The 15,030-nt window shown below is 41.0% G+C and overlaps 1 protein-coding gene across 1 annotated transcript in view; it reads left to right on the top strand.

Annotated features, from left to right (window-relative positions):
• sez6b (seizure related 6 homolog b) overlaps nucleotides 1-14,815 on the top strand; it is a 138,639-nt gene extending 123,824 nt beyond the window's left edge. Inside the window, exons 10-18 of the mRNA XM_028419980.1 lie at nucleotides 2,467-2,663; nucleotides 3,421-3,615; nucleotides 4,427-4,618; nucleotides 7,919-8,113; nucleotides 9,297-9,332; nucleotides 9,509-9,617; nucleotides 11,092-11,191; nucleotides 12,177-12,185; nucleotides 12,601-14,815. Of these exons, the coding sequence (XP_028275781.1) occupies nucleotides 2,467-2,663; nucleotides 3,421-3,615; nucleotides 4,427-4,618; nucleotides 7,919-8,113; nucleotides 9,297-9,332; nucleotides 9,509-9,617; nucleotides 11,092-11,191; nucleotides 12,177-12,185; nucleotides 12,601-12,630 (1,063 nt within the window). The 3' untranslated portion in view covers nucleotides 12,631-14,815. The remainder of the gene's footprint in view (nucleotides 1-2,466; nucleotides 2,664-3,420; nucleotides 3,616-4,426; nucleotides 4,619-7,918; nucleotides 8,114-9,296; nucleotides 9,333-9,508; nucleotides 9,618-11,091; nucleotides 11,192-12,176; nucleotides 12,186-12,600) is intronic.
• The last annotated feature ends 215 nt before the right edge of the window (nucleotides 14,816-15,030 follow it).

The raw sequence follows: 15,030 nt of genomic DNA, 5'->3' as shown, positions 1-15,030 counted from the left end.
AATGAGAGTTATTTATAAAGGAAAATGTTGTTAGTGGAGGAGCCCCATGCTCAAAAGACAGTTAGATATTGTACAGTAGTTGCTGTAAGATCAACACAATAAAAATACTGTTTTGGTTGTAAGTGTACAGTTTGTACTAACTGTCATTTACACAGGTCAGCGTAACTTTATTCATGTTTATTTCTGCTGCAAGTTGGGGATTTTCTGTTCATCTATCATTTTTGCAAAGACTGGGCCAGGATGGAGAATGTCATTAATTTGTTAAATATATGTGCACATTTTTCTACATAGCCCCTAAACTTCCATATTTACAATACACATTTGAGCCACATGGGTTTGTGTCAGGGAGACCAGCTGGACTCTCTCCTCTCAGTGTGCTGGAGGCACGATTCTCCTTTGAACCTGCATGAAATATTTGGACTTAGAGAGCAATTCTTTGGTCACTTGTGTTCATCCTACTCTTAGTCACTAACCCAGTCTTCATTACCATTACTAAGAGGTGTAGACTGATTTTTGCTTTATGGCTCAGGTCTGTTTTTACCACCACAGCTCAGTAGCTTGTGGTTTACGAATGATTATGAATCTTTATGCACAGATTAAATCTTCTCTCTTATAGGTACAACATTTTTTAGAAAGCAGGACCCCAATAAATAATTATTGGAAAACACTGTGCTAAGCTAGCAGCATTGTTGATAGGCAGCTAGTGCTGGATAGTCAATGTATCATATCACACCTGCTGGGACCACCTGAAGACAGCTTCCCATCAAGACATGACTGATTTATGCTGCTGACGAAGAAGTTGATTAAATGTTTTTTTTTTTTTGCTCTAGAGGACAAAATATGTGTCAGTCAGGAAAAAAAAAGAGGACAAAAGAAAGGACCCTTCGCTGTAAGGCGACATACATCCTAGCTCTCAGGTTAGATCAGAGGGTTACAGTCAGAGTTTCAGAATCAATTTGTTCTGTGGGGAAGTCCTTATAAGTATAGCAACACAAAAAGTGTGGCTAAATGTGTGTCTGGCACTGACAGAAGACAAATGGTCCTGCCAGTGGAAAGACAAACACGCCCCACTCCAGTTCTCATCTGCTCACAGACTCGCTCATAATCCCACCGATTCCTCCAGTTTGAGAAAAAGAAAGGAAAAAATAAACATTTCATCTTCTGTCAGGCTTCACCATGTGTCGATTCATTCCACGCTTCTTGAACCTTTGATTTTCCAGCATTCCCATAGTGATTAATAGCTCAATCTCAGGCCGGCTAATGAGTTTTATCAGGAGCCGCTGGTGATTAATTAGTGACAGCAAAAAAGCATGTCACTGCTTTATTCTGGCTAAGCCATTTCTTCCATGCTCTAAATCTTTTCTCTACAAAGAGATAGTTCGGCCCTGAGTGATGTTTTTAAACAGCCCTGAGGTTTGTAGGAGTGTAGTCTGTGGACAGCGGTCAGATGCATGTTCAACGAGTATAGTTACTCAGCATCATAGAGTCCAAAATATCCATCCATAAAAATAATCAGATTACAATTACACAACCTTTGTAAAAAAGTAATAAGAGTCACTGTAATACAAGATACCCTCTAGAGTCCCATCATCCTCCTAACAGTGTGGGAACACAAAGCCTGCTGCCCCTCATGAATGATGTAACACTCCTCTCTCAGTAATATGCAACCTTGGTTTGACCTGGAGTTGTCGTGCTCCTCTTTGTACAATTACTGTCATTTTAAAAAAATACAAGAAGACATCGTGAGGTGTAACATTAATGTTATGTTCTGTCAGACATGTCTCATGGGGGAAAAACTCCCATAGATGCATGTTCAGAGTGCTCAGAGGGGGAGAACATTTACTGTGCTTTTTGTGCGCCTGTTTGATGCCCAAAACAAACTCTTAACTAAAAAAATATGATCAAATTTGTAACTTGTAATACATACAAGTTTAAACAAATAATGAACAAATGTTATCCACTGCATGTGACAACATTGCCACAGCGGCATTATGTCTCAGCCCTCAAAGTTAGAATGCTAGACAACAAGCCACACACACATGTGTAATACCTCTTTGTGCCACAGGAGGGGCTAGTTCATCAACATAGTATTCACCCTCAGTCCAGTGAGAGAGGTGGAAGTTTTGGTGGTGTTATGTTTGTCATGGCTAGTAAAGCTACAGAAGCTACAGCCACGTAGCTAACAGCTCCTGACTTACCTAGTACACATTTGCATTTTCTACCAAATATAAATATTTCGAAGCTGGATCATTTCTAGCTTCAGTTGGTAACAGCCTCAGGGACAAGCTAACTGTGTCCCTGAGGCAAGGCAGACAAGCAAATACAATACAGGAAAATACAGTCCATGCACATGTTGGCAGTGCTAATTAGTGCTTATTTATTTTTTATTTACTTAAAAACTTGTGTGTAAAAGACTTGTGCTCTCTTAATTCGTTTTTAATGATCCTGTGTGTGCTCCTATTTCAGGTTGAACATCGGGAAGAATGACCTGCTGACATTTTATGACGGAGACGACCTCACAGCCAAAGTGCTGGGTCAGTATGGAGGATCAAAGCCCCACTTTAAGCTGTACACCTCTACAGCAGATGTCACCATTCAGTTCCAGTCTGACCCTGCCACCAACGTCTACGGCTACGGCAATGGCTTTGTTGTCCACTTCTTTGGTAAGAAGAGATTATATACTCGCCAGGGACCACTGCTACTTTTCTATGTGAAGACAATCTGATGATTCCAAAGTCTAGATAGAAATGTTGCAAAATGCATCTTACAGAGAAGACAGTAAAGCAGATTGGAGAGAAAGACAAGTTCAAAAAAGAAGGAGAGAAAGAGGGGATTTGTTTTTGCTGTTGCAGGACCTAAAAATGGAAGCAATAAGAAGCTGTCCCTGGTGTTGACGGGGACTTTCCATCAGTGCAGCACCACGCCACAGCCAGCACACTACATCTGATAAGATCTAATGAATTCAGAGGGAAGGAAGGGCTACAGAATACAGATGATCAGCAAAGTGGGATAAAAGCTTTTATTACAGTCCCTTCATGAATCTCATTGGCGGAATGTAAACACAAAGTCCGCAATGTAGGCAGCTGTTGGGAGATTTTTTTTTACTTGTGCAGTGCCCAGACCCAATTACTTTAGTGTGTTTGTCCAAATTAGACTCCTAAAGCAGAGAGTCTGAACCTGCTGCTGTGTGCCTTGGAATGAGCAGGGCGAAGCCAATGGGCCTGGCAGGTCACGCTCTCCCTGCAGGAGAGCTCATTTGAATTGCTGGTTTAATTGATAAGTCAATGGTCCACACAGCGGTTATAATTCAATTACAAACAGGAGTTATTACCTTCAAACTTTCTGCGTAATCCCTCAAAGAGTTTAAATCTTGTCTGCCTCACTCGTTTTCTCTCCGATCCTCTCCCTCCACTCCCACAGAAGTGGCACGTAACGACACTTGCCCCGAGCTCCCCGAGATCACTAATGGCTGGAAGAGTACATCTCACCCTGAGCTGGTCCAGGGCACCGTGGTGACCTATCAGTGTTACCCAGGTTATCAGGTGGTAGGCGCCGAGCTGCTCATGTGCCAATGGGACCTCACTTGGAGTGGTGACCTCCCAAGCTGTGAGAGAGGTGAGAACAAAGATGCCGCTGCCGCTGCTTTCACTACCCACATGAGTAAAACCAGTATAAGCCAATAAAATAAAAATACATACATAGCACAGTCAGAATGCTGTGCCTGACCTATCAGAATTCAGTATTCAACACAGCTATGTAGTCTTTCTATAAGAAATCTTTGCTAGTATATCTTAGAACTTAGAAAATGGTGAACTATAAAAGTTTTTGGGAGCTTGATCGCAAAGATTGTCCTTCATCACATATGAAAAAGCTAACTATTGCAATCGTTTGTGTAAGAACAGTGACTAAGGTTTTCTCAGAACTCTGAGTGATACAGCAGCCTCTCCAGGAAGTCAGTGGAAGGAAATAACCGTGAAAAACAGACCTCTCTAAAACTGTACGTCTGGTTTTCATTACACAAGGGTGCACACAGGCTCAGCATGAATCAGTGATGCCTGTATGCTTAGTGGCCAGCCCCACTGGCAGCAGTCGCAGACCTCAGCCCCAGCATGGCTGACTTCCATCCTGCGTTTCTGGCCTTAATGGCCCTTCTCCTGCTGGGTCCAGACTGGGTGCCAGGACAGCCGCAGATCATTTTCTTAATCCCACCTCTGTGGACACAGAAACTCTGACTGAACTAAAGATTTGAATGCTCTTAAATAACATCAAATTCAAACCGAGAAGGCTAAGCTAGGGTTCTATTCTGCATGTAATCTGCAAATATCTACAGTTACTGTACTGAATAATGTGAATGAATTATAGTTTTAGCAGAAAACTGAAAATGTTCATACGTTCATACAAGAATCATTTTTCCCTGTCTGGTCAGTGGTGTCCTGCAGTGACCCTGGAAAGGTGGAGCATAGCAGACGGGTGCTGTCTGGTCCCCATTTCACTGTGGGATCAACCATCCAGTACATCTGCAACAAGGGCTTCACTCTGTCTGGGAACAGCTTGCTCACCTGCTTCAACCGAGGATCCTCGGGCCCCAGGTGGAACCAGAAGCTGCCCAGATGCCTGCGTACGTATCAGAGTTTTTCTACTAAAGCCCTCATCTTTTATACAGTGATGTGCAGTGTTATAGACCTGTTATAGCTATTGTTCTTGTGCCACTTTTAATGACAGAACATCTGCAGTTTACTATGGTAACTGATCCAGATTATAGTTCTGGAAGTTTAGTATGAAGTTTTCATTGACTAAGTTTACCTGATTTGAACTCTGTCATATTCCAGCTAAGACACTGCCATGTAAACACTGTTCTCTAATTACCATATCCCCATTAAGGTAACATTCAGAGTAAGCGTTAATTGAATTAAGGCTGTGGAGTATGCTGATCTTAGTTGCATTATTGCAACATATAAACACCTTCATGGCGTTTTCACAGCATTTTACAGCAGTTTCCAGCAGCTTGGGTTTACTAGCAATTTTGCAGGGCAATTTTCTCTCCAGTACATCCACAGTACTCCAGGGCTGTTTCCCAAATCACACTCTCACTCCCTACTCCCTAGGGAGTTCAGTGTAAGGAACTCTATGGTGTGGTTATCATTTCATCATTTCCTGTCGCTGTTAATTACATCATTGCTGCTGTCACATAAATAAAACATGCTGATCTCTGCTTGGCTAAACAAGCAAGTCAATAGCAATTATTATTTGCGCCATCATAGCACTATTAAATGCATGTTTTATTATGTGGCAGCATCTAATAAAGCAAACTTAACATGTGATTACTTAAACAGATTATTATATTTCTAAGACAGGTGACTGTCCGTTCTGACTGTCTGTTCTTCTCGCCGGTCTGCCATTTACTTTTCACCACTCTTTTGTTTCCTTCTTCTTCGTCTTCTTCTTCTTTTTCTTCGGTGTTGGGCTACATGAAGTTAGCCCAAATAGGGCGGAAGATGATATCCTTCAATCACTTACACCCGGAAAATAAGTAAGAGCAGATTTGATGCGCTCAGGCTGCATAAAATTAGCCCATTTAAAAATATCCTGTATAATTCTTTTAAGAATTTGGTGCTGTTACCACATAGGCAGGGCTTAGCCCCACTAGCCCATTTATTCCAGCCGTCACTGCTCACTGCCCAGTTTCTTAAAGGAGACGTGCCGCTCTTATAACATCTGTTTCATTAAGATAGACTATATTGATGGCCAAAGCATGAACCTTACTATCTGAAAAATGTTTCCTTCATAAGAAAAACTGAAAAATCCTATATTATATATAATATTAAATATGCTATATATTAAGTATACCCAATATATAATACACTATTGTTTGGAATATATCACTAATATGTATTAACACATGCCAACAAGGTAAGGCTTCTGATGTGTGTGCACGTAATTTTTAGTGTTCTTTGTTCAAAGAAGCCACCTCCACCCCATGGTTACACACTAGCAACCCCCCCCGCCCCCTCATCACCACCTTGACAAACAGATTTTCACATTTCGCACACATTTGCTCTTAATGCCTCATATGGCAACAGCTGCTTAGCAATACTAATGTTAACTAACAGCCTTCTGGTAGGCTATATAAAAAATACAAATACAGCTTTTTAAACATTAAACATAACCAGAAAGTTAGACAGCCCTCACAGACTTGTTTCACTCAGTTATGTTATGTTTTTCTTTAACTTTCCTCCACTGTGCTTTCAGTCTTTCCACCTTTTCAAATATAAGTATATTTAAAAAGCTTCTCCCAGGAGGCCACAAAGAAGGGCTTCACATCATGCTATTTTCTCCTTTGAAGACATTTAATGAAGTTAATTAACCTGCTTTTGAATGTGAGTGTTTTAATGTCTCTTGATGGCCCGAATTCAATTGTCTGCTACTGTGTGTGCACAGCATCTGCTCTCTTGTGACTTATTTTTACAATGACGTCCTGTTTTTTTGCATTAATCCATCAAAACACTGTGTTCCAGAATACATGTTATATAGACACTTTTGATACAGTCACTTATATAATACCCAGTGTGATCACAGGAACCAACAACATAATAGGAGCTACAAACATACTGCATGTTCTCAAAATCCAGTGCCAGTTCTTTAATTCATTGTTTTTTTCTGTAGATAATTATTATGATGAAGTTTTTGTGTGACTTACATGAAATTATTAAAATCACTAACACCAGCTGCTTTGACATCCTGTCATTTAGTTTCTGACAAAGCTGCTGAGCTAAAAGTGCATCAGTCTGATTAAAATATAATTTCCTCCTCAAACAGCCTTGAAGGCATTAACTTCATTTGCATGAACTCACCTACTTTCTAGGTGGAGCCATACTGTATGTTGGCACTGACTTGTAATTAATTTAGCTGGACAACGGAAATTACTTCCAGGTCATTGTTATGTGTGAGATGAAGATCATGAGCAGAAGACAATAATTATGTCAAACTTGTAAAATTTCTTGAGATTTTTTCCAGTGCTGCTTCTGCTGTATAAAGAAGCATACAATGGCTGACGTTATTAATGGTCAGTCATGATAGATATTGGACTCAAACTGAAACACTGTGAAGATCCAATCACCTGCTCATTGGTTGCTATAGTGATGGTGTTGACCTGGCAGGGGGGGATGTAGCCAAATCTATCTGTATCAGGGGCAGAAAGCACCCAGTCCAACACAAATTGTTAATAACATTAGTATCAGCTGATTTGTCCATCTGAGGACTGGTCCCATTAGGACACTAATGATGTAAATAGGAATCCATTCAGCCTATCACATGCTGAGTGACTGGTTGTTATGGTGATTCCATGGTGGAATCAAGATCAGCATGTATGGGTATTACTTACTCAGCTTACTACTAACTAGATCCTTTACCAATCAATCCGTTTTGTTTTTAAGTTTATTGTACACTGGTTTAATGTAGGTTTGTTGGTTGATTTCATACTCATATGTTTGACAACACAAAAGGAGGAAGCTGCCAGGGATTTCCTGTTTCAGTTTCAGTCACTGGTTAAGACCAAGTGTGAAGGGTGAACTGATTTGTTATGTATTTTGCTGCTATGTAGTATAAATGTCAGATGTCCTGGAAAATGATTTAATTTTTATTTTAACTAATATTAATTTTGGGACCAGATGGAGTTAGAATGTCAGGGTTACTGAATGTGCATCAAAATGCTCGGAATTCCCCACAAAGGTGCAAGCTTTCAGTCATGCAGGCTGGTAATAAATGTCATCATTAGCAAACATACATCTTAAGTTCAAAGCATGTGTGACCAACAATCTATCTATCTGTCTGTCTACTTATTTCTTTCCCTCTCTCTCTCTCTCAATGGATACTTTTGAACAGTCTTGTAAGTGTGGCCTGTTTCTCTCCTTTCCTCTAGCCGAGACCTTTGAACCCTGCAGTCACCCAGGAACCCCCACCTATGGTATCCCCAGCTCCAACAAGATCCACTTCCAGGCTGGAGAGACCTTGCACTATTCCTGCATGTCTGGCCACCAGCTCCTCGGTGAACCTGTTCTCCACTGTGTCCCTGGACACCCATCCCAGTGGAGTGGGCTGCCACCTGTCTGCAAAGGTAAGGAACTGCAACCAGACGTCATTTCTACATTATCAAGTCACCTTCATCATTATACCATATTTAGACACTGACTCTTAACCACCCAGTGACAGGTGCCATGGTAACCAGATTGTCTTTACCTGTGATTGGTCACAATGTTTTGATTTTTGTACAAATGCAACATGACTATGTTAATAAATAAAAAAAATATGTTGAATAATTCAATATTTTCTGACTTGGTGCCATCTGGCGCATCATTTAATTGACTGTAGGTAAATAAAGCATAAATATAGCCAGTATCATAGGCTTCAGTTCAGTTTGTGTTGCGAGTGCTTGAATTTAATTTTATTCTACAAACTTTCCCACAGTGCCTGAGCAATATGACATCTTTTGTGTATTCTCTGAGACAGACAGCACATATGTGCCCTGTCATCTTGGCTTGGAAATTATTTCCCTTGGGAAAATTTTGAGCTTCATTTTGATGATTTTTATGCACCAGCCTGGGCCTTTTCTACATGAAATTGTGCATTGTGTCTCTCCGCTCACTTCCACTGCACTCCCACCTACCTGACTGTGGTATCCTAAAGAAAAGAATCCCATTTCATTTACCTTGTCTGCTGCCATCCACCCAGCTAGTGAGCTTGAATAGATAGGCTGTGTTGCATTAGAAAAGTATATGAACTTGGCTTTGAATTTAATAGTTAGGAACTGAGACCTTTAAATATAAAATGCAGACTGCAGTTTATGAAGTGCATTTACAGTCCTGTCAGTCTTTCTATTGGACAAATTAAACCACCACAGAGAACCATAAAGGTTCAGAATGAATACTGTTCTTCAATGTTCGGGATTGATAGTGTTAAGCTTTATTATTCAGTGTTCCCACTACAGAGATTTTGACGTCAAACACCAATTTAACCCAACAAGATACAAGCATACAAAGGAATGTTTCACATATGTATTTAAGGGAAACACATCAGTCATGGTGAAAGATTTTGTTGTCCTGTCACTTTGAACAAGGTTGTTCCAGTCTGGAGGATAGATAACAAAGAGTAAGGGCACACATCAGGCTCTATGAAGATGTACTTTTGTGTTTTCACTAAGGCTTCAGCTGCTGTGCATCCCACAAAGCTACGAGCACAACCTGAAGTCAGGTTCCTGAGCATATCATGTCTAACTTGTCCATATTGTGTATCCTAATCAGGTCACCCAGGAGAGTATGATGACCACAGATTAGATGGTAAGTGTTGCTTAGACTTCAGGTGTATCTGCGTGCTGTCAGGTGTCCTTCACTCACGGTCTGGTTGTCTGTTGTCCCAGTCCTCCAGAGTGTGATCCATGATTCAGAAGATTTAACACATGCCTGCCATTGAATAATGTATCTGACCCCTCCCTAACCTTTTCTTTGTTCAATAGTGTCATCCGCAAACATGAGGATGGAAGGAGCCCAAGTAGCATTTGCTGTCTTCATCCCCGTCATCCTCCTCCTCAGCATCATCATTGGGATCTACCTCTATTTCTCAAAGTATGTTCCAATCACCAAGGGCTTAAGAATTTTTCAGTAGCTCAGAGCTTGACCCCAGTTGGCTGATGATAACTATAACATAATCTGACAACCATCATGCTTTGCTCCCAAAAAAATAGCTCTAAAAACACATAACAGTGGGAATACATGAGCCTTCAGTAAAGACTGAGAGCAGAGGATACTCACAACCTCTCTGCATATCGCATTTGTTGATGACTTCCTCACAAATAGACCACTCAGCATCCTCAGCACCTTTCTCTTCTTGGTAGAAGTATATAGAACAACACTGTCAACATTACAACTACCCAGAACAATAGTAGTACCACCTACTGAGCATCAGTGACACCACTGCAGAGCATACCCTGTATGTGTCTAAATATAATACCCACCCTAGCATTGCATTTTGGTTAAGCATTGAAGAAGATTGTTTAGGTTAAAGCATTTTTTAATAATAAAATGATTCAATTGGCTACCATGACCTGCTCTGACCAGATAGATAGATACTTTATTGATCTCCGAGGGGAAATTCAGGACCAGATGCTTTCACCAAAGACAACTAAGAAACAGCAGTCACTTCCTGTATCTGTGTCACATGTTTTTTTCAAAGCCCTGCCCCTTTAGGAAGCTAGCATTCAGCACTATGTCTATTGCTTCTAATGAAATAGGTAAACATGGTCTCAGATTCTGAGCAACGTTGTTTCCCCATACTATCCAAATTAAACATTGGAATTATTTGTAACAAGCCGTACATATTCAGAACATTCTAAGAAAGCGTTTTGCACACAAACCAATCAGGTCTCAGCAGCACAAACCTGCTAGATTTGGGAGCTTTTACAACATTTAATATGTGTGTACTGGTGATCCTAAGTATAGCTGCAGGAGGGTGCTAGTTATGTTAACACTGGTCTAACCTCACAACTTGAACACTGCTGCCACGTTCCTGGTGAAGTCTGGCTGTCTGAAAATGTCATTTACACCTACAACTTCATCTGCCTTATATAAGAGCCTGGTCACTCTGGATAATAGTGAAAAATGACCTGCACATTTAGGTGGTCACAGCAGGTACAGATGTCTAATGGTGAGAAAATGACTCCGTTTTTGCAGAGTAATACCAGAGCCTCTCCGGAGGAAAAGGGCAGGCTTTTAAAGCGTTCAATAAATAGACACTGCATTTCAGCTGAATGTCTCTTGAGACTCCTGTATTGTGCATGTGATTGTTCACTAACATCAGTATTTTCTGATTTCTTTGGATAAAAAAAGGAGGTGTTTGAACAGCTTCTGTGTGACAGGGATGAGCTCGAATAGAGGCGGTACAGCTATATTTAGCTCAAAGGACAAAACTAGGCATCATCAGATTTGGATCAAGGATTTTTAGCTCAGTCATAGAAGGTCAGAGTGTGACCCAACAAGAATCATGGATTGATTTGATGATGTAAATGTCAGCTCTGAAAAAGTGTTTTCTCTGTGTGTTCAGGGGTCAGAGGAAGCCATTACGACTCTCCACGTCCTCCAACTTACCATACGAAAACATCACTGGAGAATCTACATTTGACAACTCGGTGTATGAGACAACAGTGAGTCAACATACACACAGCTAAGATGTTCCAGAGAGGAGGGTTGCAGTTGCATTGTATTGCGTTATACAGCAACAGCAGATGTTTCCATTATTTTGTCCACTTTGTCCCGTTTACATCAGAGTGTAGGGTACATAACACAGCTCGGCAGCACCGCAAACTGCATCCACAAGATCACACACTCGGATCAATTATTAACAGCCCATTCTCCTGGCTCTGTCAGCTGCGTGGACATGTTGTTCCAGAGTACTTCCTGGTTCTGTGTTAGCACAAACTGAAATACTGTGTTAAACCACAACTGATACAGAAACCCTCTCCAGGACGGAAAGCTCCAAGATCTGTTTTCTTGTCATGTCAGTGTGTCGATCACAGATTTGTGGTGCTCTGGATCTAGAGGGTAACTCTGGGTCTGGGTCTAGAGGGCATAAATTCTGTTTCTGGTTTTTGGCATCATTGCTGAGAATAGTACCACACTACCCATGAGGCTGTGGTGCCATTGTTGTGTAAGGGATGCAGTGTGGTTGGGAATTTTCACTATGTGTATGTTTGCACATTTATAATGCATTTCCATTTTTAAGGTACACATAATGATTCCTTCCACTCTAGTGCTGCACAAACCTGCAGGGCCCCAGTGAGTCGGAAGCTTTTTCCTGGGCCCCTGGACATGCGTGTTTAATTTGGCCATGCAACAACAGATATTTAGGCCTCAAGCATTTCCTGGTGTGTCACTTTAATGGTCCAGCCCTGCTACCCAGCAGAAAGCAGTTTGGTTTTTTTGGCAGAAAAGCTGATTCTCAGTGGTGATGTTTTCAGGATTTGGTGCAAAAAAAACATCCAAATAGACCAGATGATGAAGAGAGAAACCGAGGAATAACTTGTCACAATAATTCTGCTTAATCTCCCCAAACAAATACAGTGTTATTTACGCTTATGAAACTGTTAATTTCTCTCTTTTTTATTCACCTTCCATGCTTGCAACCTGAAGAACAATGAGGTGAGTTAATCCTATTTTAACATAATGCACACTATGAATGTCAGTGACTTACCTATATTATGCACATCAAAAACAAGATAGTGTATGTTGTTTCATTTTTTTCCTATATTTTACCTTTTAGCACTACAGTCTGCTGTGGTTTTGTATAGTTAGCTAGTTGCTAGCTCTGACTTCAGGCTCAGGGCTCTGTGGCGATCCTCTGCAGTGTTTGAGCTGGTCACAGTAATGAGCCTCAGCACACTAAAGCTTACAGCCTGACAGACAATGACACATTTTTCTGTTTTTTTTATGATATTGTTGTATCATGCTGTGCTGCAAGGTTTGTACGAGTATAGTCTCTTTTCTGAAAAACAGCTCTCTTTGTGTGATCTTTCTAACAGCTCCCTCAAACTGAACGTGTTCCTTCTGTTGACAGGAAACAAGAGAATACGAGGTTTCAATCTGAAGACGCCCCTGTGTGTGTCTCATAATGGACAGACAAGAAGCCTGCTGGCCTTTACAACGTCCCCCCACACTCACTCCTTTGGTGACGCCTCCACCCCCCTCGCTCTCTGTACACTGAATATGAGCCTCCCTTTATTTACCCAACAAAGGACACCACAGCACCCCCTGTGGAGAAGCTGGGCCACCGGATTATTTTTCTAGCTCTTCAACAGTGACGGTCCAGCAGCAGCAGTTTGTACAGTTTTTAATCCTGTGCTCGCATCCTGAGGACTTTCAGTGCAAAAGTACCATCTCAGAAAGCAAAGGGAGTCAATGCGAAGCTTAGTGCCATTAAATGCATATAATCACCGATGTTAGCTTGTGTTATGTACACTACACACTGTATGTCTTCTGTCACCATTCAAAGAACAACAGATGAACATTAAGATTTTACAATTGTAAAAGTATTAGCTTTTATCAAAGTGAGCCCAAAACTGACGAACCTCCTGGGATAAGAATGTGCCTTAGATAAAAGGCCCTTGAACGATTATCTCTCGCTGAGAGAGTGACAGATTGAAAAGTTTCATGTCTTCAGTGCAGAGGTGGATGCAGGATTAGCCTAGCTTAGCATAGAAACTAGAAACAGCTTGCCTGTATCTGATCAAAGATCAGTTTTCCGTAACCTGATGGAACCACCTGGGAAGATTCCCTAGGAAACTGTAGGGCACTGGCACCTGTTAAATAATATGTTGCAGGTGATTGGATGAACCTTCTGTCAGCCATGGGTGCAGCTTGCCAGTAGGAAAAGCAGGCAACTGCTGGTGGGCCCCCAGGCCAGCCGGGGGCTCCCAAGGGCTGACAAACTTTAAAGTACAAAAACTTTCAGTAACAGTAGGAGACATCCCTAAGGGGGCCCCCCACTGGTTCCTACTCACTCGCTCCGTTACACATTTAGTGCATTTCTAATAACAACAAAAGAAGATGAAAAACAAATATATAGTTGGTGTCAGATTATTTATGATGTGGTTGGAGGGCCCCCCTGTGAATTGTTGACTAGGGCCCCAGCAGACTCTAGAATCGCCTCCGGTCGCTGTCTGTCACAAGCTAACAACCAATCAGGTCAACCAAAACGGAAACACAACAAACACCTGCGTCACACCTTAAAAACTTTCAAACAGGTTCATTGGCTGCAACAGTTTAATTATTCAAATGTATGGTATATTTTGGAAAATATCTGCAGAGAGGAAGATTATTTAGGTTCTGGGACCCACATTGACCCAAATTAAACTTACCTTTGTGCACATTTCAGTTGGTTCCAACCAATCATGCATCATTTCTTACTTATTATTACTAGAACACGGGCTCTGAATTTGATATGAATGATGATGAAGACTGGCCACCTGTATTCAGTAGGGTCCATGACTCAATAATGACATTCTGTATGTCTGACTGTAGCATGAGAAATTTGATGGCAATATACATTCAAATTACAAAAAAAAAGAATCCTGTAAGAGATTAAAAAGTGTTAATTTGAAGTTCTGCTCAATCATCCAAGAGGAGAAAGTACAGCTGCAAGTGGCACACGGTCACTGTAGTATTTTCAATATGGCTGACATCTTGCAAAGATCAGGATGTCATTCTGAGAGGCTTTTTTGTAACTGTAGGCATAATATATGTGGAATTATCCATTTAGTTCACATAGAATCGCAGCTTGTTGTTAGTGCAGTGTTTTTTATTCAGAGCCAGGACCTTCTAAATTTGACACATTGTCTTTCTAACGCTGGAGTCATGGCACATGTCAAAGCCTTCAAGCAATAACTTAAATGTGCTGAAATCAGACCATAATGACTCTAAATTACATTTTTATTGGGAAACTGATGATTTTTGAATGGAATTCAGGATTGTGGAGCCATCTAATGGCCATTAATGGAACAGCATTTTTAGGTGCGAAGCCAGATATGTCAGCATATGTCAGGTGTGGTATCTGTGTTGCAGACATGAAGTAGTGAGGTTTTACCACCTGTTTGGTCAAAATCTGAGTAAAAGCTTATGTTGAAAGTGAGTTGTAACCATGGTAACAAGGTGTTTTCTTTTGTAGTCAAACATGGTAATGGCACACAGTAAGAACTGAGCGTAGGTGTCCTGGATTAAGTCAAAAAGGGTATGAGAATAAGTTAGCCTGTGACTGTGATTAGAAACATGGCAGCCCTCCCGTCTCTCCTTCCAGCTGCTTGCTCCACCTCTGTACTTTAAACGCGAGACTGCTGTCAATCTTTGCATTTGATTTAGCAGAAAACACATCGGATATAATGTCGAAGTATTTCTTTAAATGGTAGTGCAACATATAATCTGATCACATATTATCAATGCATCCTTACCCATAAAGAGTAAGAGGTTTTGATTTCTTCCTGCTTCATCAGCA

Source organism: Parambassis ranga, chromosome 13 (genome assembly GCF_900634625.1).
Source record: "Parambassis ranga chromosome 13, fParRan2.1, whole genome shotgun sequence".
Classification (NCBI taxonomy): domain Eukaryota; kingdom Metazoa; phylum Chordata; class Actinopteri; family Ambassidae; genus Parambassis; species Parambassis ranga.
Note: the sequence above shows the minus strand (reverse complement) of the source record. Positions and strands in the feature narration are given on the sequence as shown.